At 38.1% G+C, this 25,209-nt stretch overlaps 1 protein-coding gene and 1 pseudogene across 5 annotated transcripts in view; one reads left to right on the forward strand and one right to left on the reverse strand.

Annotated features, from left to right (window-relative positions):
• The window catches only part of MAP4K3 (mitogen-activated protein kinase kinase kinase kinase 3), a 147,481-nt gene that overhangs the window by 63,866 nt on the left and 58,406 nt on the right, over window positions 1–25,209 (reverse strand). For all 5 annotated transcript variants that reach the window (XR_010730273.1, XM_066266968.1, XM_066266967.1 and 2 more), the window contains exons 3-5: window positions 5,354–5,444; window positions 2,922–2,986; window positions 495–550 (exon numbers count right to left, since the gene is read on the reverse strand). Coding sequence is in view for 4 of the 5 variants with exons in the window: in XM_066266968.1 (XP_066123065.1) it covers window positions 495–550; window positions 2,922–2,986; window positions 5,354–5,444 (212 nt within the window). In the remaining variant the exon portion in view is untranslated. The remainder of the gene's footprint in view (window positions 1–494; window positions 551–2,921; window positions 2,987–5,353; window positions 5,445–25,209) is intronic.
• On the forward strand, window positions 4,119–4,248 carry LOC136332532 (U2 spliceosomal RNA; annotated as a pseudogene).

The raw sequence follows: 25,209 nt of genomic DNA on the forward strand, positions 1-25,209 counted from the left end.
GTTTACTCATTACAGAAACTCTTGTAGTAATCATTAATTTATTTTATTGATCTATCCTAATAAAGAATGAAGAAAATGAAAAAGGCAAAGCTCAGTTGGAACCCCTAATTTCCCTAAGACAAATAACTTTTATTAACTCTACAAACAGTTTGAAATAAATATATGTGCAATTACTATCAGACTGAGTTCCAATTACCATAAAAGTGCTTAATTTTCAAGCCTATCTTTAGTTAAGAGGAATACAAAACCATAAAATAACAAATACACAGCACTTAAATTTAGGAGTTCCTATTATCACATGTACATGTGGCTTTAAAGTCCTTATGTGCTGATGTAATTTGGGTTTGTTACACAAACAACTAAAAAAAGATATTAACACTCAAGAGTTTACAAAACTGTAATATTTAATCCTTACTTTACTTAATAGGTAATGCACAATAATTAAACATTCACTTTAATAAAGAATATTACTTTTTAATTAGCATTGGATTTACCTGTAGTGTTTCTCTGCTCACATATGCAATTTGCAGTTCTGACAGAGGTCCTGTTACTGTAAGAAGAAAATTAATATTAATAAAATTAAGCAAAGCATGGTTTTTAAGTGACGTTTTACAAGTTCCACTAAGTTCCATGTAACAATTCTAAAAAGTAAGCTCCATGAGGACAGGGATTTTAAAAATCTGATTGGCTCATTGTATCCCAGTGTTTAGAACAGTGCCTGGCATGGAAAAGCTGCACAACAAAATGTGTAAGGAAGGGGCCCTGGCCGGTTGGCTCAGCGGCAGAGCGTCAGCCTGGCATGAGGGGGACCCGGGTTTGATTCCCGGCCAGGGCACACAGGAGAAGCGCCCATTTGCTTCTCCACCCCCCTCCTTCCTCTCTGTCTCTCTCTTCCCCTCCCGCAGCCAAGGTTCCATTGGAGCAAAGATGGCCCGGGCGCTGGGGATGGCTCCTTGGCCTCTGCCCCAGGCGCTAGAGTGGCTCTGGTCGCGGCAGAGCGATGCCCCGGAGGGGCAGAGCATCGCCCCCTGGTGGGCAGAGCGTGGCCCCTGGTGGGCGTGCCGGGTGGATCCCGGTCGGGCGCATGCGGGAGTCTGTCTGACTGTCTCTCCCTGTTTCCAGCTTCAGAAAAATACAAAATGTGTAAGGAAGGAATAAAAGCCTGACTTAGTCTCTGAAATTAGTTATATTTTTATTTTTATACCTCACTGACCAATATTATTTGTTAAATGATAAAAGAAAGAAAGCATGGCCAGGAGGTTTAGCTAGATTTTATCAAAGCTGTTAAAAAATAGATCTTATTTGTATTATGGTTCACTTAAAGTCACTATTTTCCCCTAAAATTATTAGCTTTATAGCTATAAAAGTAATATTACCATATTTCCCCATTTATAAGACACAGCTTAATTTTGGGACTCGAATTTAAAAGAAAAATGTATTTCATAAAGTTACTGAACTCATTCATCATAAAATTCATACAACTCCTCATCACTGTCAAAACTGCCATTCATTAGCTTGTCCTCATCTGTGTCTGATAATAAATCACTGTCTTCATATATTGCCTCATCCTTACTTCCATCTATGCATTTGAAATGCCACATTTCTTAAATGACTTGACAACCACTGTATAAGACACACCCAGTTTTTAGGCCCCAAATTTTTTCAGAATAGGGTGCATCTTATACATGCCCCTTTGTTCATTATAAAAATTGGTATGCTCATTTTAAAAATTCTAATCAATAGAGAGTTTGGAAAGTAAAGGCTTCTTCCTTATTCAATCCATTACTCAATAATAAGCAGTACCAATAGTTTGGCCTATTGGTTACCAGATAATTTTATGCAAAGACCTTTTATATAACATATGTATGCAGCACACACAAAAGCATAAATAGAATCATGTTATCTACACAATTCTGATATCTGCCCTTTTCACTTATGGTGGACCTCCACCCATCAATACGCTAGCATAATCATCTTGTAATATTTGAATATTTCTCTGTGTGCATCTATCCATATGGAAGAATTTAAATAATTTTCTCTTTTTCACTATTACATCACTTTAGAATAAAGAAATACATTTGTTGGTGGAGACTAAAAATCAAATTCCAATGATGGACTCTTGCTAGATAGTGACCTCACTCCAAATACAGTGAAGTAAAAGGAATCAACATTTCTACCCAAATAGCCTTTCAACATCCGTTTTATTACAATCAGCCCCTAAAGGTACATGAGGCCTCAAATGAGATGTATAAGCAAAGTGCTACATAAAAAAATGAGAAAAACTTCCCAGAATATTTTCTCAGAAAATTGACATCATGAATTATAAAACAATTTTATTTTACATTAATCAAAAAGATCAACTGCAGAAAAAGAATAAAGCTACTCTACAGTTTGTGACAGTAACCCATTAATAAAACTAGAATAGAAAGGGGTGGGGTCGGGAGACAGTAAAAATTGTTTACTTTAAAAGCCTCTCTACTCCACTGAAATCCCAATCAAAAATGTTCTAATAATTTTTTAATTTCCTAGAGGCTAGCATCTAAGACAGCATTAATATTCAATTAACGCTTCTTGAATACATTAGAGCAAAATCGACTTTGCTTTAACAATATTTACTTATCAATTGGATATTCTTTTGGCTCAGTATTAGCCATCAAGGCCTCTGAATGTCTTCTATAAGTCTGAGTTTGAAATTTCCAAACAACTACAATATTCTTTCTTTAGAATTAGCAAATAATTCAACTGCATGTAATTTTACAACTTATAGACCAAATGCCCCTATCATTCATATATATCTAAAATATATGTATGTATTCAAATAACATAATGATAAAACAATAAATCAAAACATTATTTTAATATAGTACATTCCTATATATTAAATTCTACTTAATCTCTGTAAAATATAACTTTGGTCTTACCATGATAAATATCCTGTAAAGAACCACCTCCACAAAACTCCATGCAAATCCAAAGTTTATCTCGCCTATAAAGAAAAAACAGGCATGTATCACATTTTCATTATTAAAATGGAGATAATGAATATTTTAAAGTTATATGCAATAATCTTAAAAAACCATATAAATGCAATGTGTTAAGAAAAAAGCTAATCTCAATGAGTAAATGCATTACCCAATATTTTAATCCATAAAACACACCATTTGTAGGATATAAAGATGTCATCATGCACATCCAAATGGGAGAAATGTTCCCTGTACTTAAAAACTTCCCATCCCCTAGATTTTACCCTTCTCACCTATGACAGTATTATGGAAGTTCAATACTAATTCGAAGGCTCATACCAAAATTACGCAGAAGATTCATTCAAGAATGGTAATACATCTCTAATCACTTTCACAGCACTCTCTCATCAACAGAACAAATTGTAAACTTTACCCTCATATCTAGATTTAACAAAGATCCTCCCAAAATATGTTAGATTTATCAACTGACTTATCTTTAGATAGCAATTATCTCAGACTTGCAGTATAAGATAGCATAATCGAATAGTCACAGAAGAGATAATTAGCAAAGTCTTAATGGATTCTTTCTTTGTTCAGTCATTCATTATTTCATCTCAAAATGTACAAGGAAATGCATTATTTTGGGGGCAGAGACAAATCAGAAAGTCTCTGAACTCAGCAAGCTTAACTCAAACGCAGAAGAAAGACTGCCTTAATGACATATCTGTCTCTCTCACCACTGCATTCACAAGGAACAGAAGAATATTTGGAAAATGGATATTTGTTCCATAAGTGAACGAATGCATGAATGACTGAAAGAACAAACAAATCAATTAGAAAAAGGTCAGCAAACTATGGTCAGTGGGCCAAATCTAGCCTGCTGCCCAATTTTGTACAAACCAGAAATGAAAACTGGTTTTCATATTTTTTGTGATGATTTTAATATATTAAAAGCAATCAATTATTTGTATCATAAACTTAACTGATTTTAAGAGATTATTTCTTTGTGCTGATACAGTAACTAACTGCTGGGTTTGTTCCCTAAAATAAAAATTGATGCAGAAGCTGTATTAGTTAACTGTTTGAACCATTCACCATTAAAGTACAATAGTTTTATATTGGCTATTAAAGAATCCATTTGAAACATGTAACAACACTGCTTCTTGGCCTTTTGGCTAAGATCAAATGAAGTATCTGTTCTTATTAGTAAAATGAGTAACAGTCATTGACCTGGGGGTAGTACCTATTCCTATGTTAACTAAAGTTTCCCTTAAACCCACCCTTTCACCTTAGTGAAGGTGGGGCAATCAAAGCTGTTGAAGAATGGTTAGAATCAAGAAGAGCTGCTCCAATAGTGTTTCACAAGCGGAAAGAACAGAGGGCAAGAATCGCCTAGTCTTTTTCATGTGCTGTGCCCATATCAGAAGAGTCAGTGTTTTGTACCTGGATCTTGAGAATGGAAGCTGTAAGAATTTACATCCTTACATGTCCTACAGCAATGTTTTCAACCACCAGGTCCACCAGCAATTTCATACCAGTTCTCAAGAGTTAACCACCCTGATGTTGTATGACGATTATAGAGTCTATTGGGTCTATAATCTTCATACAACATCTGGGTGGACCGGCAATGGTCCAAGGATTGGTGGATGAAAAACACTGTCCTACAGCGTATCAAAATTAAATAAAGAGTTTTTTAAATATGTAAGAAAACAGTCTCCAATCCTCCCTTTGAAAGAACCTTAAAAACTAGGTCACAGTATTCAACTCAGTTGCATACAGATGTGAATGGAAAAACCAGATTTGGCCCTGAGGTCATCCCCTCTAGAATATGACCTGGGGGTCCTGCCAAACCAAAACAAGAGGTAGCAAATTCAGTCTTTCTAAATTTACTCAAAGATCTAGAAAATTTTGCAAGAAGTCAGTGAAATAATTATAGTTCCCAGCCCTTCGGACAAAATGAAGGAAGAGATGCTGCAATAAATACTCTGAGGCTAAAAGCACAAAAGAAAAAAGCTTCTAATACAAACATAACAGGAAGAAACAATCCTGACTTTCTAAATTCACCCTCGTTCGGAATAAAGGGGCATCAGAATGACGTATGTAGGTCCTGTTCTATCACAGGAGGGCTAACCATAACAGTAAGTTTTACTGTCAGCTTCCTCACTGAGACCATGACCAGAATCCCAAGAGTACACCAGACAACCACAGACCATGATATTAGTTACAGAATTAACATAAACAGGTCATAAATAAAAACTCCATTCAGATGAAAATATCCTATCTTCAAAGCATGAAAACAACTACAAAACATGGGAAAGAGCTAACTTTTTATTAAATGTATTAGATGATGGAATCAGTACCGTTTTTCAAAAAGTAGACAAACAATGTACCTGAGATAGCTTCCAAAATAAGCAACAATATTTGGATGTTTACAGTCTTTCATCATAATAATTTCTTGCTGTACAACTGCAAAGTCTTCTCCTAGAATTAAAAAAAAAGTGTTGAATATTTAATAGATAAAATAAGTTTCAAAATGTCCATTTATTTCAAAACATAATAAATGTTATTGCTATTACTTTTAATGACAATTTCAGTCCTTTCTTGACAGAAAGTAAAATACAGAAACTAAAAGAAAAGCATAAACTCTGGTCCTAGACTGCCTGGATTCAAATCCCAACTCTATCCTTTAGTAAGCTGTGTTAATTGGGGGGAGTTACTTGATCTCTCTGTGCCAAATCTGTCCTCTGTAAAATGGGGATTAAAATAATAACCTATCTCATAGTCCTGTTGGAAGTGTTAAATTAGCTAATAGAGCAGTACCCGTTTGTGGGCCATCAGGTAACCCAGTACTTCTGGAGTGTCGGCCTCGTGGCCCTCCAAAGAGCCTGTGAAGGAACATTTGACACTGTTGGTGTATTAGGGTTCCTGTCCTAACTTCAGGAAGAATCACTTCTTTGTGCTAAACTTATATTAAATGTTATCTGGTTAAAAAGGAAAAAGCAATGTATGTTTTCTAGTGAATTATCTCGTAATTATTTCTAAGGCATAATAGTAATTATGTCATAATGGTCATAGTAATAGCACTTATTATTCCTTTTCTGACACTGAGAGTGTCCAATGTTCCTGCACAGGCTCTTTGGAGGGCCACGAGGCTGACACTCCAGAAGTACTGGGTTACCTGATGGCCCACAAACACAGGCTTCGCCTGTATTCCAGTGCCTTGTTCCAACGGTGCTGGGATGCAGAATGGGACTGTATCTGAGCCTGGTTGGACTGCTAGCAAATAATCTTTCTTCTTCTACTCCCTCCCTGCCCAAATACTTAAAAATAAGATCCAGCAATCCTACAGCATTGACATCAAGAGAAAAAGACCTGTGGTGAATGGAATGTGGTGAACCAGAGACTATGCAAACAGAGAGGAAACAGAAGTGCTTACATTTAAACAAAGTAGCTATGTATTAGAATTTCAGTTTTTAAAGTTTTACATGCTTAAATAGTCTGATTCAATGTATATTAGGCAAAGTATAAAACCCCTCAAATCATGAGTATGAGGCTGTTAGGTAGGGTAAGCCCTGACATTTCTGGCCTTGGTCTTTTCTTGTTATAAATGAAACTGAGTCCAACTGTGAACCACTGGACCCAATATCAAAACCCACCTTACTGCCCAGTTATAAAGGAAGAAGTAATGGAGGCCAGACTGTATGGCAGGTTCTTAGTTTCTGCAATGATATATATATACAAAGTCAAAGATCTCCAAAGGGAGAATAGGAAATGCTTATGCCTCTGAAATTTCAGAAGAAAATCACTGAACTGAGATTCCTGTCTGAGTTCACATTCTACCATTAAGAGTTGTCGATTTTTAGTACTTTAAAAAAATGCAAGTTAAAAATAATAAAGTCAATGAGACTAATACAAATTTTCAGGGATATACTAAAGTCTTTGAAAATTCTAAAGTTTGCTTTCTCACTTGCCTCTTAATTATACTTTCCTCCAACCTGGGGAAAGGGTTACATGAGATCAAAGTTGATCTAGTCAGAGTGAACTCCAGGACTTTAGTGTGATGGTCGGATAGCAGTTCTCTTTCTGAGAGCAGCCCTGAGAATCTAGCAGTCATTGCACACCTCATAGGGAACCAGCTTTAAAATAAAGTTGATCTGCAGAAAACACTGAAGAGAAATGAAAAAGGAGGGAGAAAGGTACATGACATAACTGAGTTACCTCAGCTGCCTCTGTTATTTTCAGATATACCTGTATATAACCAATAGATTCCCTGCACTGTTTAAGCCACCTTGAGTTGTGGATTCTATTACTCAACTGTAAGCATCACAACTTCTATAGTGATCTCTGCCCTTATGACACTGCAACAATGTCTGCATGTCTATGTCCTCACTAGAGTATTATTAGGTCCTCTAGAACAGGATCGTGCCTTAATCATCTCCATATCCCTGCCAGCTAACACATGATTAATTAAACTCTTGTATGAATGAATCTATGCTACCTCATAATTCTCCATGATGACTCTAAATCAGATATATCTGCTTCCAGTTTAACTTCATCCAGTTATATAATTAATTGCTATGTACTACTCCTGTGCTTTCTACAGAAATCTATGAGTGGCTTTCAGTCTTCAACTACCTCTTTCCCATGAAATGTTGTTGATTCAAAATCAATTACCTTTTCCCTAGTAAGTCATTTCCATGTGATTACAACAATGGCCATAATAAATTCAACATATTTTGGCCTGACCAGGTGGTGGCGCAGTGGATAGAGTGTCGGAGTGGGATGAGGAGGACCCAGGTTTGAGACCCCAAGGTCGCCAGCTTGAGTGTGGGCTCATCTGGCTTGAGCAAAAAGCTCACCAGCTTGGAGCCAAGGTCGCTGGCTCGAGCAAGGGGTTACTCGGTCTGCTGAAGGCCCACGGTCAAGGCACATATGAGAAAGCAATCAATGAACAACTAAGAAGTCGCCACAAAAAACTGATGATTGATGCTTCTCATGTCTCTCCGTTCCTGTCTTTCTGTCCCTATCTATCCCACTGACTCTCTCTGTCCCTGTAAAAAAAAACCCAAAAAACAACATATTTTGAGGAAAAATTCAAAGAAACAATCTGCAACCCAATTCTTAAAACTCTTTCATAAATCTGCATGAAATTTCTGGTGGACCACTCTGTGCACCGGCAGTTGAAAAACACTGGACTACATAACTAGATTTTTCTGATACAATTCTTAGATATCAAAGTGTAGAATATATCTTCCAAAAGACAGCAAAACACAAGCAAACAAACAAAACACCTAATTGTGAAAAACAGGCAAGTCTACAAGTAGAGAAGATAACGAATAAACCAAGTAAACAAAGAAAAATACAAATACATGCAAAATTTTTAGAACATGACACTATTAGCATTCAATAAATGTTAACTATTTGTAGTAGACCAACTAATGACCACAAAGATATACAAGTCCTAATCTCTGATACCGGTGAATGTTACCTATGGCTAAAGGAGTTTTGCAGAAATGATTATATTAAATATTTTGGGCTAGAGATTATCCTGGATTATCTAGGTAGGCCCTAAATGTAATCACAAATGTCCTTATAAAAGGAAGGGAGACATGACTGTAAGAAAGCAATAAGCAAGATGCTGGCTGTGAAGATGGAAGAAGGGGCCACGAATTAAGGAGTACGGCTCTAGAAGCTGGAAAAGGTAAGGAAGTAAATTCTCCCTTAGCATCTCCAGAAAGATGCTGCCCTACCAATACGTTAGTCTTGACCCAGTAATACTCACTTTGGACTAATAATTCTAGAGCTTTAAGAAAATTTGTGCTGTTTCAAGCTACCAAGTTTATGGTAATTTGTTCAGTAGCCATAGAAAACTAATACAAGCTTACTATGAACATTATTACTATTGTGGCAGAGCTGGCTAGCCATTCACAAATAATCCGATCTCCCTTGCAAAATGTAGAAGCTATTGGTAGGAGGCAATTATCCAGTCAAAGACAACATTTCCCAGTCAACAGGAATATTGATGTGCACAAGAGACTAATTCGCCAATGGAATGCAGGCAAACATAATGTCTTTTTCCTATTATTTCTTTCCCCACCAGTGGGCTACACGACAGTGTGAGGCCTGAGAAAATGTGAGAAGTCTGGGTCCCTAAATCACTAATAAGAAGTGTCATCAAGCAAAGCAACTTGAACATCTGCACTGAACTACTACATAAACTTTAAGTAAAATTTTATTACATTAAGCCATCGATGTGTTCTAGATTAGTTATTATAGTAGTAAACATATTTTAAGCTGATATAATTATCAACTATTTATAAAAAAGACTGTCCAAACTACAGGAGGTGCTTCACAAATGTTTTAGTGGATTAACAAACAAGAGACTCAGTTCCTCAATTTAACAGAAAATAGATAAAATGATAGATACAATGAACAAGATTGCAATTGCAGGCATTTCTCTCTAGCTGGTATACAATGCTTTTCTCTAAACAACTATGTTTAGTCAAATGTGAAAGCAAAAGAGAAGACTTGAATGTTATGGAGGTAAGTTTTTCCTTGAAAAGTACAATAAAACAAACACAAAATCCCTAATTGCCTCGCCTCTTAGATACAAACTGATATTCATTGGATTTCCAACATTTCATAAAATTCTCTACTTTTTCTTGTACAAAATAACACATAATCTTAAATCCAACATATATCCAACTAACTGCCTTTTGGGTATCCCTAATTATTTTCTTTTCTTCTTTTTTTTTTTTCAAAGTGAGTGGAGGAGAGACAGAGAGACATGCACCCTAACTGGGATCCACCCAACAAACCCCCTACAGGGCAATGCTCTGCCATCTTGGATCTATGCTCGGCAACTGAACTGTTTTAAGAGCCTGAGGCAAAGGCTCCATGGAGCTGTCCTCAGCACCTGAGGCCAACTTGCTTGAACTAATTGAGCCAATGGCTGCGGGGGATGGGGGTGAGAAAGGGATAAGAAGGAGGGGGTAGGGTGGAGAAGCAGATGGTCGCTTCTCCTGTGTCCCCTGACCAGGAATCAAACTCAGGACACATCCACATGCCGGGCTGACGCTCCACCACTGTGCCAACTGGCCAGGGCTAATTATTTTATTTGGTGTCAACCTTCGTATATAAGACCTACTTGTATCATTAACATAAGCATTTTGAATTAATAAACTATCCCCTCATTTTTTTAAATAAAATAAGAAAAAATTTTAACAAAATAAATATACAAAACACTTGTTCAGATAGATATAAAGAAGCTGTCAAAATAAAGGTATTGGCTGGAAGGCAGAGCTACTATCTTGGTCTGTTCAACAGCTTATGTATCTAAGTCCACATCATTGTATGAGGGCAGTTGACTGTATCTGAATGTCAACTACATGGAAGTAGAAGTTACACAAAAATCAAACAGAGAAAACTTAAGAATTATCTGTTTCAAGAGGTGAACAAAAAGGTATGTTTTGTCTTCGGGTCAAGTCCTGGTCTATTCGTAAATTGTGTACTGTTTCCTTCATTCCATCCCCTATGAAATAAGCATATATTTAGAAGTCACCGTCAATTATCTTTTGTTTTCTTATTGTGTTTACTTTAGTCATCTTATTTTTCTCTTCCAAATATTTAGTATCTTCATAACCCTAATAAGTTGAACTGTTTTTCCAGAAGTGTCTTGACTAATGCCATAACGTAATAATTCTTTGTAGTATGAACAGTTTTTTTGTTTGTTTGTTTTTTGTATTTTTCTGAAGCTGGAAACGAGGAGAGACAGTCAGACAGACTCCCGCATGCGCCCGACCTGGATCCACCTGGCACGCCCACCAGGGGCCACGCTCTGCCCACCAGGGGGCGATGCTCTGCCCCTCCGGGGCGTCACTCTGCCGTGACCAGAGCCACTCTAGCGCCTGGGGCAGAGGCCAAGGAGCCATCCCAGTGCCCGGGCCATCTCTGCTCCAATGGAGCCTTGGCTGCGGGAGGGGAAGAGAGACACAGAGAGGAAGGAGGGGGGGCGTGGAGAAGCAAATGGGCGCTCCTCCTATGTGCCCTGGCCGGGAATCGAACCCGGGTCCCCGCACGCCAGGCCAACGCTCTACCGCTGAGCCAACCGGCCAGGGCCTGAACAGTTTTTTTTTAACATGGTAACTAACAATATAGCAGACTGGATTCTAAAATAATTTTTAATTATCATTTTTAAAGATTTTATTCGATTCCCGGCCAGGGCACATAGGAGAAGCGCCCATTTGCTTCTCCACCCCTCCGCCGCGCCTTCCTCTCTGTCTCTCTCTTCCCCTCCCGCAGCCAAGGCTCCATTGGAGCAAAGATGGCCCGGGCGCTGGGGATGGCTCTGTGGCCTCTGCCCCAGGCGCTAGAGTGGCTCTGGTCGCAACATGGCGACACCCAGGAGGGTCGCAACATGGCGACGCCCAGGATGGGCAGAGCATCGCCCCCTGGTGGGCAGAGCGTCGCCCCCTGGTGGGCGTGCCGGGTGGATCCCGGTCGGGCGCATGCGGGAGTCTGTCTGACTGTCTCTCCCTGTTTCCAGCTTCAGAAAAATGCAAAAAAAAAAAAAAAAAGATTTTAAAAGCAAGCCTTTTTTTTATTGGTGTGTGACAAAGACAGAGCAAAGGCAGACAGGGACAGACAGGAAGGGAGAGAGATGAGAAGCATCAATTCTTTGTTGTGGCTTCTTAGTTGTTCATTGATTGCTTTCTCATATGTGCCTTGACTGGGGAGCTACAGTAGGATGAGTGACTCCTTGCTCAAGCCAGCGACCATGGGCTCAAGCCAGTGACCATGGGGTCATGTCTAGAATCCCACGCTCAAGCTGAGTGAGCCCGTGCTCAAGCCAGATGAGTCCGCGCTCAGACAGCGACCTTGGGGTTTTGAACCTAGGTCCTCCACATCCCAGTCGAACGCTCTGTCCACTGTGCCACCGCCTGGTCAGGCAAAAAAGCAAGCCATCATGATACAGATCTGATTTACCTTTTAGCTTACAACTGCAAAAAGATATATGGGAGTCTATGTATACAAATATATTTTATTTGTGAAAATATCTAATCTTTAATTTGAATAAAGATGAATGTTCTCTCCTGAAAAGACATTTAATGACCATCATACATTGAACAGCTATATAATATAAATGAAAACATACTAGAAACTATGGGTAGAGTTCCAGAAATAAACAAGACTATCCTTAACTTCAGGAGACTTGTGGCCTAATCTGTGGTGGTGCAGTGGATACAGCATTGACTTGGAAGACTGAAGTCAACAGTTCAAAACCCTTGGCTTGCCTGGTCAAGGCACATACGAGAAACAAATAATGAACTAAAGTGAAGCAAATATCCTTTGCTCTCTAAAAAAACCAGTACATAAAATCTTAAAAAAAAAAAAAAAAAAAAAAAAGAAACTTGCAGCGTACATAAAATGTGTACAATCATAACATAATAGCTTAAAGTAAAACCTTAATTAGGCCCTGGCCGGTTTGCTTAGTGGTAGAGCGTCATCCTGGCATGCGGGAGTCCCAGGTTCGATTTCCGGCTAGGGCACATAGGAGAAGCGTCCATCTGCTTTTCCACCCTTCCCCCTCTCCTTTCTCTCTGTCTCTCTCTTCCCCTCCCGCAGCCAAGGCTCCATTGGAGCAAAGTTTGCCCGGGCGCTGAGGATGGCTCTGTGGCCTCTGTCACAGGCGCTAGAATGGCTCTGATTGCGGCAGAGCAACGCCCCAGATGGGCAGAGCATCGTCCCCTGGTGGGTATGCTGGGTGGATCCCGGTGTGTGTCTGTGTGTGAGAGAGAGAGAGAGACAGACAGACAGAAAGGGAGAGAGATGAGAAGCATCAACTCGTAGTTGTGGCACTTTAGCTGTTCATTGAGTGCTTCTCATATGTGCCTTGACCAGGGGGCTCCAGCCAAGCCAATGACTCCTTGCTCAAGTCAGCAATGTTGGGCTTTGAGCCAGTAACCTTTGGGCTCAAACCAGTGACTATGGGATGATGTCAATAATCTCACGCTCAAGCCAGGGACCTCGGGGTTTTGAACCAGGATCCTCAGTGTCCCAGGTCAATGCTCTATCCACTGTGTCACCACTGGGTCAGGCTGATTCCATTTTTACTATAACATTAAATCTATATTTTGCTGCCAGACACAACATATATAGCATAGTGTTATGATTAAGGAGATGTGCTTGCTTTGGAATCAAAACATCAAACAATGGAAACATGGTTTCATTCTTTCTGGGTATATGATCTGGGGCAAATTCAACCCCCCAACCCCTGCCCCAAGTTTATTTTCTTCATTATGACATAAAGATAACAGTGTCTCTTCTTAGGGTTATTTTAAGGATTAAATGAAAGAATACTTGTTAAGTACTTAGAACAAGGCATACTCACACATACTGTTCAATAACTATTACCTGCTATTATTATCTCTGAGTATCATCTGTTGTTTGTAATGCCACATTATTTCTCCTACCATCGTCCCTCTTAACTCTGCTTGAGTCACACTGTCCTCCTTGCTCTTCTTCATACACCGTGATTAAGACCCTGACCTAGAAACACTGCACTCTCCATTAAGGTTCCCTGAAGTGCGCTTCCCCCAGATGGCTTCCTTCAGAGCTCTACTCCACTGCTGCCCTGAAGGTGAGACCTTCTCTGACATGCCTATAGAAAGTAGCAACCCACAACCACAGCTCTCTACTCAGCTTTATTTTTCCCCACAGCACTATCACTTCGAATGTACTGTATGTTTACTTATTCACTGTCTATCTCCCAACACATAATGGGGGCATGCAGAATGAATGAGTTAATGAATTATTCTAGAAGTACTAAGCAACTAAAACACACAAAAGAAAAAAATAAGGTGGTATAAATAATAGAAATACAAAGTTCTCACTCTCTGTGAGATGATTATTTTCTTAGAAAGCAATCAGTTAAAAAAAACAAAAATTTTTTTAAAATCATTAACAAATTAGAATAAATACATCAAATTAAATTATATATCTACTAAAGTTAAGATTTAAAATAGGTAGGCTAAACATAAAGTATTTGGGGAGATCAAAGATCTGAAAAAATAAAAATTTCTGACTAGAAAAATTTACTATGACAAAGATGGTAATCCACCCAAATAGCCACAGTAATCTTGAGAAAGAAGAATAAAGTCAGAGGAATCACATTACCTGATATCAAACTATACTACAAGCCAAAAGTAATCAAAACAGTATGGTATTGGCATAAAAACAGACATACAAATCAATGAAACAAAATAGAAGGCCCAGAAATAAAACCACACCGTTATGGTCAATTACTATTTGACAAGGGAAGCAAAAACATACAATGGGATAAAGATAGCCTATTCAATAAATGGTGTGGGGAAAATTGGACAGATACATGAAAAAAATGAAAGTGGATTGACTACCTTCTTACATCATATACAAAAATAAACTCAAATGGATTAAAGACTTAAATGTCAGACTCAAAACCATAGAAATCCTAGAAAAAAACATACGCAGTAAAATCTCAGACATTTCTTGTAGCAGTATTTTTTCTGAATTATAACCTTGAGCAAGAAAAACAAAAGAAAAAATAAACAAATGGGACTATATCAAACTAAAAAGTTGTCTGCACAGCAAAGGAAACCATCAACAAATGAAAAGAAAACACACACAATGGGAGACCATATTCCCCAATGATACATCTTATAAGGGGGTTAATAACCAAAAGTTATAAAGAACTTCTAAAACTCAGTACCAAAAAAACAAATAATAAAATTTAAAAATGGGCAAAGTACTTGAATAGACACTTCTCCAAAGAAAATAAAGAGATGGCCAATAGACATATGAAAAGATGCTCAATTGCATTAATAATCAGAGAAATGCAAATTAAAAGCACAATGAGATATCACCTCACACCTATCAGAATGGCTACCACACACACACACACACACACACACACACACACACACACACCATCCTACAGCCTGAGGAAAAAAATTAAAATTAAAGACTATGGGAAACAAATAAGCTTTCTCATGACCATGTTATGGGCACTTCGCTTGCATATTTTCATGTTTCCATCCTATTTTAAACACACAGATGTGGGAATATCCATCTGTGCTCTACGCTAAAATATTTTAACTATAAGACTAGTTTTAATTCACCTTCTGATGTGTGATACCACTCAAAACTCCATGTTACTTACAAAAATTGCAAGTAAAATTAAAAGTATTTCAGTAATCCACATTTCACTTCCTAAAGCTGTGGTTCTCTTAGACAAGGTCAATTACTGTGTTTCAACAACCAGAGTACCAGAAAATACTGAAATCTATTATCTTTATCAGCGTACCATGAAATTCAATGGCTGATATTAAAAAGATTTTAAAAATGGTATTAAGTAACTACAGTATACAATTATAAAATAATTTTTGTAAAACCACAGAACAAGTGCCCAATTTTCAGAAAAATATTCAAACCATAATTCATATGAGGAACATAAAGTATCAAATAATCTTGACTTCTAGACATTTCAATATAAATGTAAAGGGAATTATAAAAGCAGTATTAGTATTTTTAAGTGTTAAGAATTAAGAAAATGACTTCAAAAATTTCATTTGATGAAAACAACATGTATCCTATTTGTTTGGTCACCTTTTATTAAGTGTTCATGATTAAGAACGGCACGTATCATACTAGCATAAATTGTTATGAATCAACTTTAAACGGGTTCAACATGGTAAAAAAAAAAATCCCCTCACTGAAACTAAACAGTAAAAGATTAAAACATCCTGACTGGTGTACCAAAATAGTTTGTCAGATGATTAGGTTTAGTTTTTGTACTACTGTATGTATATCTGTGCTTTATATATAAAAAGAGTGGGATTTTTTTCACCTCTAAAGAACCAGATCCATCCCCATCTCATTTTAAAGGTATATTTGAGAGAAGGAAAAATGGTCTCTAGGTGGTGAGGGAAGAATGACTTACTGGGAGATTCCTGACTAATCCACTTGGTCTCTTCTCTTACCTGGATCCAGCTCTTCAGAGAGCCAGGTTTGCCAATGTAGCTCTGACAAAAGATCCAAAAGAATGTAGGTACCCACATCTCAAAAGTGAATTCTCAGTTCTAGTCCTCTCAGTTAAATCCCTCCCACTCTACTAAAGGTTATGGCAGCATTCCTAGAGTTTCTCTATGTAAGGCAGGTCAGTAGCAGGCTTGAAAAATGTTTGTCTGTCTGTCTGTCCCTCTTTAGTCCCCTTCCTCCCATGCCACTGCCCCACAACTCCCACCTCAGTAATCATTTCACTTTCATCTATGCCTTTGACTGTGGGTGATGGGTATACAACATTATCAACAGTTCAAATGGTATAGAAATGTTCACCCGAAACCTACGTACTCTTATTGATCAATGTCACCCAATTACATTTAATTTTCTAAATAAAAAATTAAAAAATATATGTTTCTGGCATAAGAAGAGAAAGAAAAGCCACGGTATAGATTTTAAACCAAGTGAAAAATACAGTGGATAAATTTTTCTCTCTTAATATGCTTACCAAGAAGAACTACAGTCTGTTCCTAACCTGTTAAAAAAACCCCACTGTCCTTAGGGTAAAGTTTAAATCTTTGGTATAGCATTTATAGTTTTCCATAAACTATCATCAATCCACTTTTCACAACTTCTTTACCACTATGCCCAAACAGAGCACACAGCATTCTGGTCAAGTGAAACTATTTCCCAAACGGCCCAGTACAACACCTCCACTGCTTTCACATTATCCTTCCATGAAATACCCTCCATGCTCCTATCTTCAGGCTCAGATAACTGTTCCTTTCTCAATTACTCCAAGTGGAATGAACCTCACAATCTCTATGGAACCCACTAAATGAATCAGGACACATTAACTACTCTGACCTTTCACAGGGCATCTTGCCTAAATGTTCCCTACCCAGTGTACTGCACTGGGTAAACAGTCAAAAGCCAGCTCTTCAATGACTTGTGAATTAAGTGTTTCTAGTCACAGCCACCACCACTCCTTACTGCCAGCACCATGATTATCTTCCTCCCTCCCCCCCCCCACACACACACTTTACTCAGTGGGCATGGGCGAATCCCTGTCCTTAGGCTGCTACTTAGATAAACAGTGTCAGTTTTCACACTGGGTAAAAAGCTCCTTGAAGGCAGAGACTATGTCTTTGTATCTCCTATTCTAATTAAATTAGGTGCTAAATAAATATTGATGTTCATAAAGCTAAATCACTAAACAGACACAAAGGGTTGAGAATGAGGAAGAAATCGTAGATATACTAAAAAGTACTTTGTTATCTGGTGGGTTTTTTTGAGCATTATTACCCTTAAATGTGTAAATTTCTAACTTGTCCAGTACAGTCAGCTTCAAGCCCATAATATGGCTTTATTAAAATGTAGCTAAGTGCCTGACCTGTGGTGGCGCAGTGGGATAAAGCGTTGACCTGGAACACTGAGGTTGCCGGTTCAAAACCCTGGGCTTGCCTGGTCAAGGCACATATGGGAGTTGATGCTTCCTGCTCTTCCCCCTTCTCTCTCTCTCTCCCCTCTCTCTAAAAATCAATTAAAAAATCAATAAATAAAAAAATATAAAATGTAGCTAAGCGATCCATGATCAACCTTGCAAAGTAATTATTATAAATGATGTAACATTCATAGGAGTAAATACAGAACAGCAATGAATAAACAACTGGTGGTAAGGGATCTTCTAAAGCACTCCAGGGAGCTAGGGAAAGGAGCCAGGTAAATAATCACCCTGGTGTCTTGCCACTCTAGGATGAACATAAAGGGGAGAAAGCACTTCTCCTACCTCTCAGGACAGAAAAAAACTCATTTCAAAAGCTGACAGGAGCCTGACCAGGTGGTGGCGCAGTGGATAGAGCATCGGACTGGGATGCGGAAGGACCCAAGTTCGAGACCCGAGGTCACCAGCTTGAGCGCGGGCTCATCTGGCTTGAGCAAAAAGCTCACCAGCTTGGACCCAAGGTCGCTGGCTCCAGCAAGGGGTTACTCAGTCTGCTGAAGGCCCGCGGTCAAGGCACATATGAGAAAGCAATCAATGAACAACTAAGAAGTCGCAACGCGCAACGAAAAACTAATGATTGATGCTTCTCATCTCTCTTCATTCCTGTCTGTCTGTCCCTGTCTATCTCTGCCTCTGTGAAAAAAAAAAAAAAAAAAAAAAAAAAAAAGCTGACAGGAAAGATTTGTAACATAAAGCTTTGGAGAGCCATGAAAACAGAAAAATGAGGTCTTACTGGTATTTCTTCAGACTTTAAAAATTTTACAATTTAATAAATATTGCTCTGAAGGAAATAAAACATAATACCCTACATTCTCACTATAAATCTCCTGCTCATCAATCTCAGTATCTTTCATTGTGTCTGAAAAGGAATGAATTTCCCCATTCAAAAGGAAAAAGTTTCTCTCACAGGTTGCTACTTAATTAATCAGTTCTGTTTTTATATTCCACTTTAATAACTAGCCAAAAGTGAGTAATTATAAGTAACTTAATTAAATACCAGGATAAAAAAACTAAAGAACGATAGGCTGAAAATCAGAGGAATTAGACCCACAAAAATGATAATTTCCCACTTTGGGAAATTATAAATACTGTGCCTACTTTTCTGCAATAGAAAACGTGAGTGCTGGGCTTATGAGAGAAGGTCACGTTACACCTCCCCCGCCCTGCACCAGCTATCTTCTAGGACAAAAGTTTTGAAAGTTGTAAAACATCTGATAAGCATCCAGATAGATGACCTTAAAAGTTACTTATGGTTCTAAAATTCTGACTTTAAAATATAAAAGGAAAAAAAATATTCAAGAGATCCATATTGTATCACACCTTGTAGGAACTTGAAAGTGAAGTCTGAAAGTATATATATGTAAGATCAATTCTTTTAGCAAGCTCTGCCACAAGCTTTCATCTTGATTCATTTTTAATTTTCTCTCAAATTAAGTCTCAAAGTTGGCAGTGTGCTAGTCCAAACAGTTTAAAGACCACAGGAACAAACCTGTAGCCTGATAAAATCAGCTTTCCTAACCCATTGCAATGAGGAAGGTTACACGCCAAAGAAATCTTGGACCATTTTACAAAACAAAGGAAAAGATAAGAGTTACAAGATTTTGGAAAAAGTGTTTAGGTGACATTTAAATGAAGCGGTGTTTTAGTAGGTTTACAGCAAAGCAGAGCTGTGTGTAAAGGAGTCTATTTTAGGAAAGGACTGCAAGGTGAACCTAAGGTCCTCTTTCCTTAGGAACTACAGAGTTAAGATAGATGTAAATTCTGTGTCCAGAAACCCCTCATCTGAAGTTGTGCCTCTCCGTTGTAAATCGAGACTGCCTCTCTGTCAACATGACTTCGATTCCCAACGGAAGAGGGGGATGTTTTATTCTTGCTGATATAATTACACACAGCCAAGTTTCTGGTAGTCTATGATTACGAGAACAACACTTCTCAGTGAGTAAGCAAGCCATAGTCATTCAAAGACAGGATCTGTTAGGATACTTCACAGCTGCACTATTCTTGGAAGAAATATTGTTTGAGGCTTGATCTGTGTCTGTTATTCCAGTGTGATAAATGGCCAGGCAGCTTTTCATTCTCTCCATTAGTAACTTGAGATCACCATCTCCTTTGTATGCCAGGGTGTGAAGAACAGCTTGCTAATTAAACTATTACATTATACTCTTCATAAAGAAGTCTGTTTTCTGGTTTATCTTTTGGTATGTTTATTATGTATCAATTTCACCACAAAGATGTCCAATTTGAAAAAATATACTGGTTTTGAAGAAACACATCTTACCCCTATGAAGTTTATTTAGGATCAATAAATGTAAATAAAAAGAATTCTAGAAAACTATATATAAAATAAAGATCCAGTCTGACCATACAGTGGTGCAATGGATAAAACATCTGCCTGGGACGCAGAGGACTCAGGTTCAAAACCCCAAGGTCGCCAACTTGAGCGCGAGGTCACCAGCTTGAGCATGGGATCACAGACATGAGCCCAAGGTCACTGGTTTGAGCCCAAAGTTGCTGACTTGAGCAGGGGGTTACTGACTCAGCAGCAGCCCTTAGTCAAGGCACATATGAGAAAGCAATCAATGAACAACTAAGGTGCCACAGTGAAGAATTGATGCTTCTCATCTCGCTCCCATACTGCCTGTTCCCTATCTGTCCCCCTCTCTCTCACTTTAAAAAAAAAAAAAAAAAGGTAAAGCACTTAGAATAGGGCCCAGCACAAGTGAGTCTGAATAAACGTTAGGTATTTATTAGCAAAAAACGTGTCATGGTTTAAACCAACCCATCTTATGTTAAATTAAGATGGGTATGAAGTTTGCCCTCCTATTATAGTCTAGTGAAGTACTTCCGCACCACTACTTTCGTACCAACAGTTCTTTTCACTTTTTTGTATTAAACATGCACTTGCTACTTTTCTCAAAGAATCACTATTATCAGACAGTGAATGCCTTTACAACAAGGACAATTTTTTGTTTTTAGATGGGAGGCAGAGACAGATTCCCGAATGTGCCCCGATCAGGATCTACCCAGCAAGCCCAGATGCTCTGCCCATCTGGGACCCTTGCTCCATTGCAACCAGAGTAATTTTTAGTGACCAGGGCCAATTCCCTCTAATCAAGCCATGGATGCAGGAGAGGAGGAGAAGAAAGAGAAGCAAGAGAGGAAGGGGTAGAGAAGCAGATGGACGCTTCTCCTGTGTGCCCTGGCCAGGAATTAAACCCGGCCATACACCTGGCTGATGCTCCACTACTGAGCCAATTGGCCAGGGCCAGACCATTTCTTGAGGCTGAAAATGCTAGTGCTTAATTAAGAAGGGCTTTGACAACATAGTCAATAAATATTTGTGGCATTTTCTCAATTCCTCTTTCTATAATATATATTTTTCCACATTATATTTTACCATTGAAGTCCCAATACTGCTCAACTGTCGATTTCTCCCTAAAAATGTCATTTTTTGCTTCATATCTTTTAGGGGTTTGTTTTTAAGGGTAAGTACTGTTTCTTACTCTTTTTCATTAACAACATACAGAATTTACATTCTGGGCTTTTTGAATTCCATATTTAAAATAGTAAGTGATAGTGTGCAGTATCTGTCTTCCTCTGTCAGCTGATTTCACTTAGCATACATAATACCCTCTTCAATGTCCATGCCTGTTGTCGGATATGGAGGATTTTCTTTTTTCCAGTGGCTGAATAATATTCCACTGAATATATATCCACCACATCTTCTTTACTCATTCATCTGCTGATAGATAATTAGGCTGTTTCTATATTTTGGCTACAGTGAATAATGCTGCAATGAACATGGAGTACAGATATCTCTTCGATATCCTGTTTTAATATTCTTTGGATATACACCCAGAAGGATAACACACCACCCTGCTGGATCATCTGATAGTTCTTTTTTAAAATTTATTTTTAGAAATCTCCATACTGTTTTCCATAGTGGCTGCATTATGGGAATTTACAATTCCTACCAACAGTACACAAAGGTTGTATTATCTCTACATCCTCAACAACACTTGTTATCTCGTCTTTCTCATGATAAAACACAAAAGCTTCTGCACAGCAAAGGAAACTATCAACAAAATGAAAAGGCAATTTAAAGAATGGAAAAAAATATTTGCCAATCATACATCTGATAAGGTTACTATCCAAAATATATAACAAACTCAATACAACTCAAAAGCAAAAAGAAAATAAAAAACAATTAAAAAACGCAGAGAGGAGTTCAATAAAAATTTTTCCAAAGAAGACATATAAACGACCAACAGATACATGAAAAGGTGCAGAACATGACTAGTCATCAGGGAAATGCAAATCAAAACCACAATGAGATATTGCCGCCTCTTCAAATGGCCACTGTCAAAAACACAAGCAATCAGTATAGGCTAATATTTTGCTGTGATGACCTCTGGGAGTACAATGTCATTTATAACACATCAAGAAAATACATGCTTTGTTAGAACAGTCTTAAAAAGGAAACTTGACTTTTTTCTATACTCCTATATTATAGGAGTACAATAAATATTAAAATTATGTTAGCAACATTTCAGGTAAAATACTAGGAGTCACTGGTTTGCATTACACATTTGGAATCAAGAAAACTACAGGAAGATGAGATTATGGAGTGTCGTATCTGGGTACTGCCTTTTTTTTCTATAAAGGTACTGCTACCTCTCATTAAACATTTACTTAGCATTTGTTTTATTATTAGCCCCCTTTTATCAGTAAGGCTGAAGATAAATTGTGAATATATGTTTATTATGCTCTGAGACTTTGGGGAATGTATAATTAACATAACAGGACAGGAAATTCAGTAATTAGCAGATTAAAAAAAAAATTCTTAAGTGAGAAGTGTGGAGGCAGAGACTCCTGAATGTGCCCTGGGATCCACCAGCAAGCCCCTTACCAGGCGATGCTCTGCCCATTTGGGGTTGTTGCTCCATTGCTCAGCAACCAAGATATTTTTTAGTGCCTGAGGTGAGGCCACAGAGCCATCCTCAGGACCCTGGGCCACCTTGATACAACCGAGTCATGGCTGCAGGAGGGGAGGGGGGAGGGAGAGAGAGGGGGAGAGAGAGAGAGAGAGAGAGAGAGAGAGAGAAGGGAGAGGGGGAGGGGTGGAGAAGCAGCAGATGGTCACTTCTCTTGTGTGCCCTGACTGGAGTCAAATCTGGAACATCCACATGCTGGGCCTACGACATTCTACCACTGAGCCAACTGGCCATGGAGCAGATTTTAAAATAGAGACAATTTTACCTACCTTGGAATAGTACCTTGTTTAAGTCCCTTAACACCAATTTCCCCATAACATGAATTTCTAGTGAAAAGATCTTTTAATAGGTAAGAATTAATGACATATTGCGTTCAAGTGTTCTACTGATAGTTCTTGAAAAGTAACATACTATGTTAATAAAAATAATAAAAACTGGTTGATTTCTAAATTCAATTAGACACGTAACTAGTCAATTTCTCTTACTGCAATGCTCTTACTACAATAAAAAGTCATTTCCATTATTCTTCAGATATCTACTTACCAACTTCTGATTCACTCTCAGCTAAGGACTTAGATTCCTCCATTTGAGAAAATGGAACCCTTGTTGTAAAGATTTTTTTCTTACTACCTTCTCTTCAACCTTAAAGCTAATCTGTACCTGTGCCCACACTTGACCCTTTATAAAGAAGGTCCCACAGGTGGGCCTTTCCTGACCGTATCTCCTTCCAGGGCCTCTCAGAAGCTCACTCCATCTTTGTATTCCCTCGCCACCACTCACTTTTGCCTTTCAGCCTACACACACATTCAAACTTACTTCAGTATAAAACCTTTCCCTTAACCTTGCTTCGCCAATACTAAAGCAGTCCCCTGCTGCTTTTCACAGCCCACTTTCTTTAAAAGTCTGAGTTCTGTTTCCTTTTCCTTACTTCCATTCAATCTCCAACCCACTCCAATCAATTTCTCATTCAATAACTACTGACATTACTCTTGCAAAGGTCCATGTCGTTTTAAGATCCAAATCAGCAGCCTCTTATGAATGTCCATCCTCCCTGACATTTGATACTAGTGACCCCTTCTTTCTTTTTCAAACTCTCCAACTACAAATACAACCAAACACCAATGATTTTCAAATCAATGCTTCCAGCCAAGACCTGTCTCCTGAGCTTCAGACCTGAAGATCAAATCGACAACTGTACATACAGGGTGGGCAAAACAGGTTTACAGTCATTCATATGAAAAATAATACAATAATTAATAAATAATACAAGAATTCTGTCTCGTGTACTCACAACTGTAACCTACTTTTGCCCCATCCTGTATCTACACAACCTCTAAACATTGCATAAGCAACATGTCTCAAACGAATGGAAATGCATTCTCTCTCTTCATTCTATCTAAGTATCTCGCAATTTCAGCCCTGCTTTAACTACCTTCATTCAAATCTTCATTATAACCCTCAAATTGCCTCTTGTGGCAAAACGCCAACGCTCCGATAGCCATTCTTCTTTGACATATAGCTGCCTAGCTAAAGACCACATTCCCTACTATCGCCTGTGTTGTGTGGCCATGCAAATAAGTTTTCAGCAATAGCAAATGCACAGAACTGGTGTGTGATTTCCTTAAAAGAAAATCTAGGCAGATTTTGAAATACCTCTGTCATTCTTCCAGCAAGCTAGCAATGGGCACATAAGTGATCTATCCTCACAGAGTAGATGAATGAGTGATCTACTGGTGATGGCATACTACGGAAGGAACATGCATCCCCAAATAACGTCATGGGAAAGAACTAAACCACCACTTGAACTCACTCAGGACGGTTCATGAGATAGAAACAAATGTCTATCTTATTTAGGTCACTTTATTTTGGGTTTCTTAGAGATAGCAGTTAACCTGAGCCCTAACACCCTTATCCTTATCAATAAATCTCGTTTCTAGTACAACTTACATTTAAATACATCTGCCACTTTATTGCCATATCTTTTAAAATGCAGGCTAAATATTAGTCTTCTCCCTACTAACTTTTAGAAAACTGTCAAACTGTTTTCCAAAGTGGATGCACCATTTTACATTTCCAAAAGCAGTGTATGAGGGTTCCTATTTACAGTAATATTTTCAGTTCTTATCCTTCAGCCATGTATTCTGAAATATTAAGGGCCAAAAATTACTAGTAGGAAGGAGGGTAGTGAATAAAGATGAGACATAGGATGGTCATATCTCAATAACTGTACTTGTAACAGTAATAACAGCTACTTACTATGGAAAGTACTTACTCTGTGCCAAGCATCATTTCATGTGTGTTACATGTGCTATATTAGCTCATTTAATCCCTATGACTACCCCAAGAGAATGTTACTATTATTATCCCTATTTTAGAGATGAGAAAACAGAGGAAGCTTAAGCAATGTGGTCAAGCTAGGACTAGAATCAAAGTAGTTTTCGAGTCTATGCTCTTACCTACAAAACAAAGAAGTAAATACAAAAATTCAGGGGACTTCTATGAAAATATTAGTTGGATATCCAATATTAACTAAATTAAAGTGTGTATCTAATAACACATTTACGATAACACCCCTTGTTATCTCTGGGTGTTACAATACAAATATTTTTTCTTTTTATTTAACTGTATTTTCTACTTTTATTACAATGATCAATATATGCATGGCAGCGTTCAAGATCAACAGCATAACAATGTGAACACTTCACTGATCAAG

The sequence above is a fragment of the Saccopteryx bilineata genome, chromosome 3 (assembly GCF_036850765.1).
Source record: "Saccopteryx bilineata isolate mSacBil1 chromosome 3, mSacBil1_pri_phased_curated, whole genome shotgun sequence".
Taxonomy (NCBI): Eukaryota; Metazoa; Chordata; class Mammalia; order Chiroptera; family Emballonuridae; genus Saccopteryx; species Saccopteryx bilineata.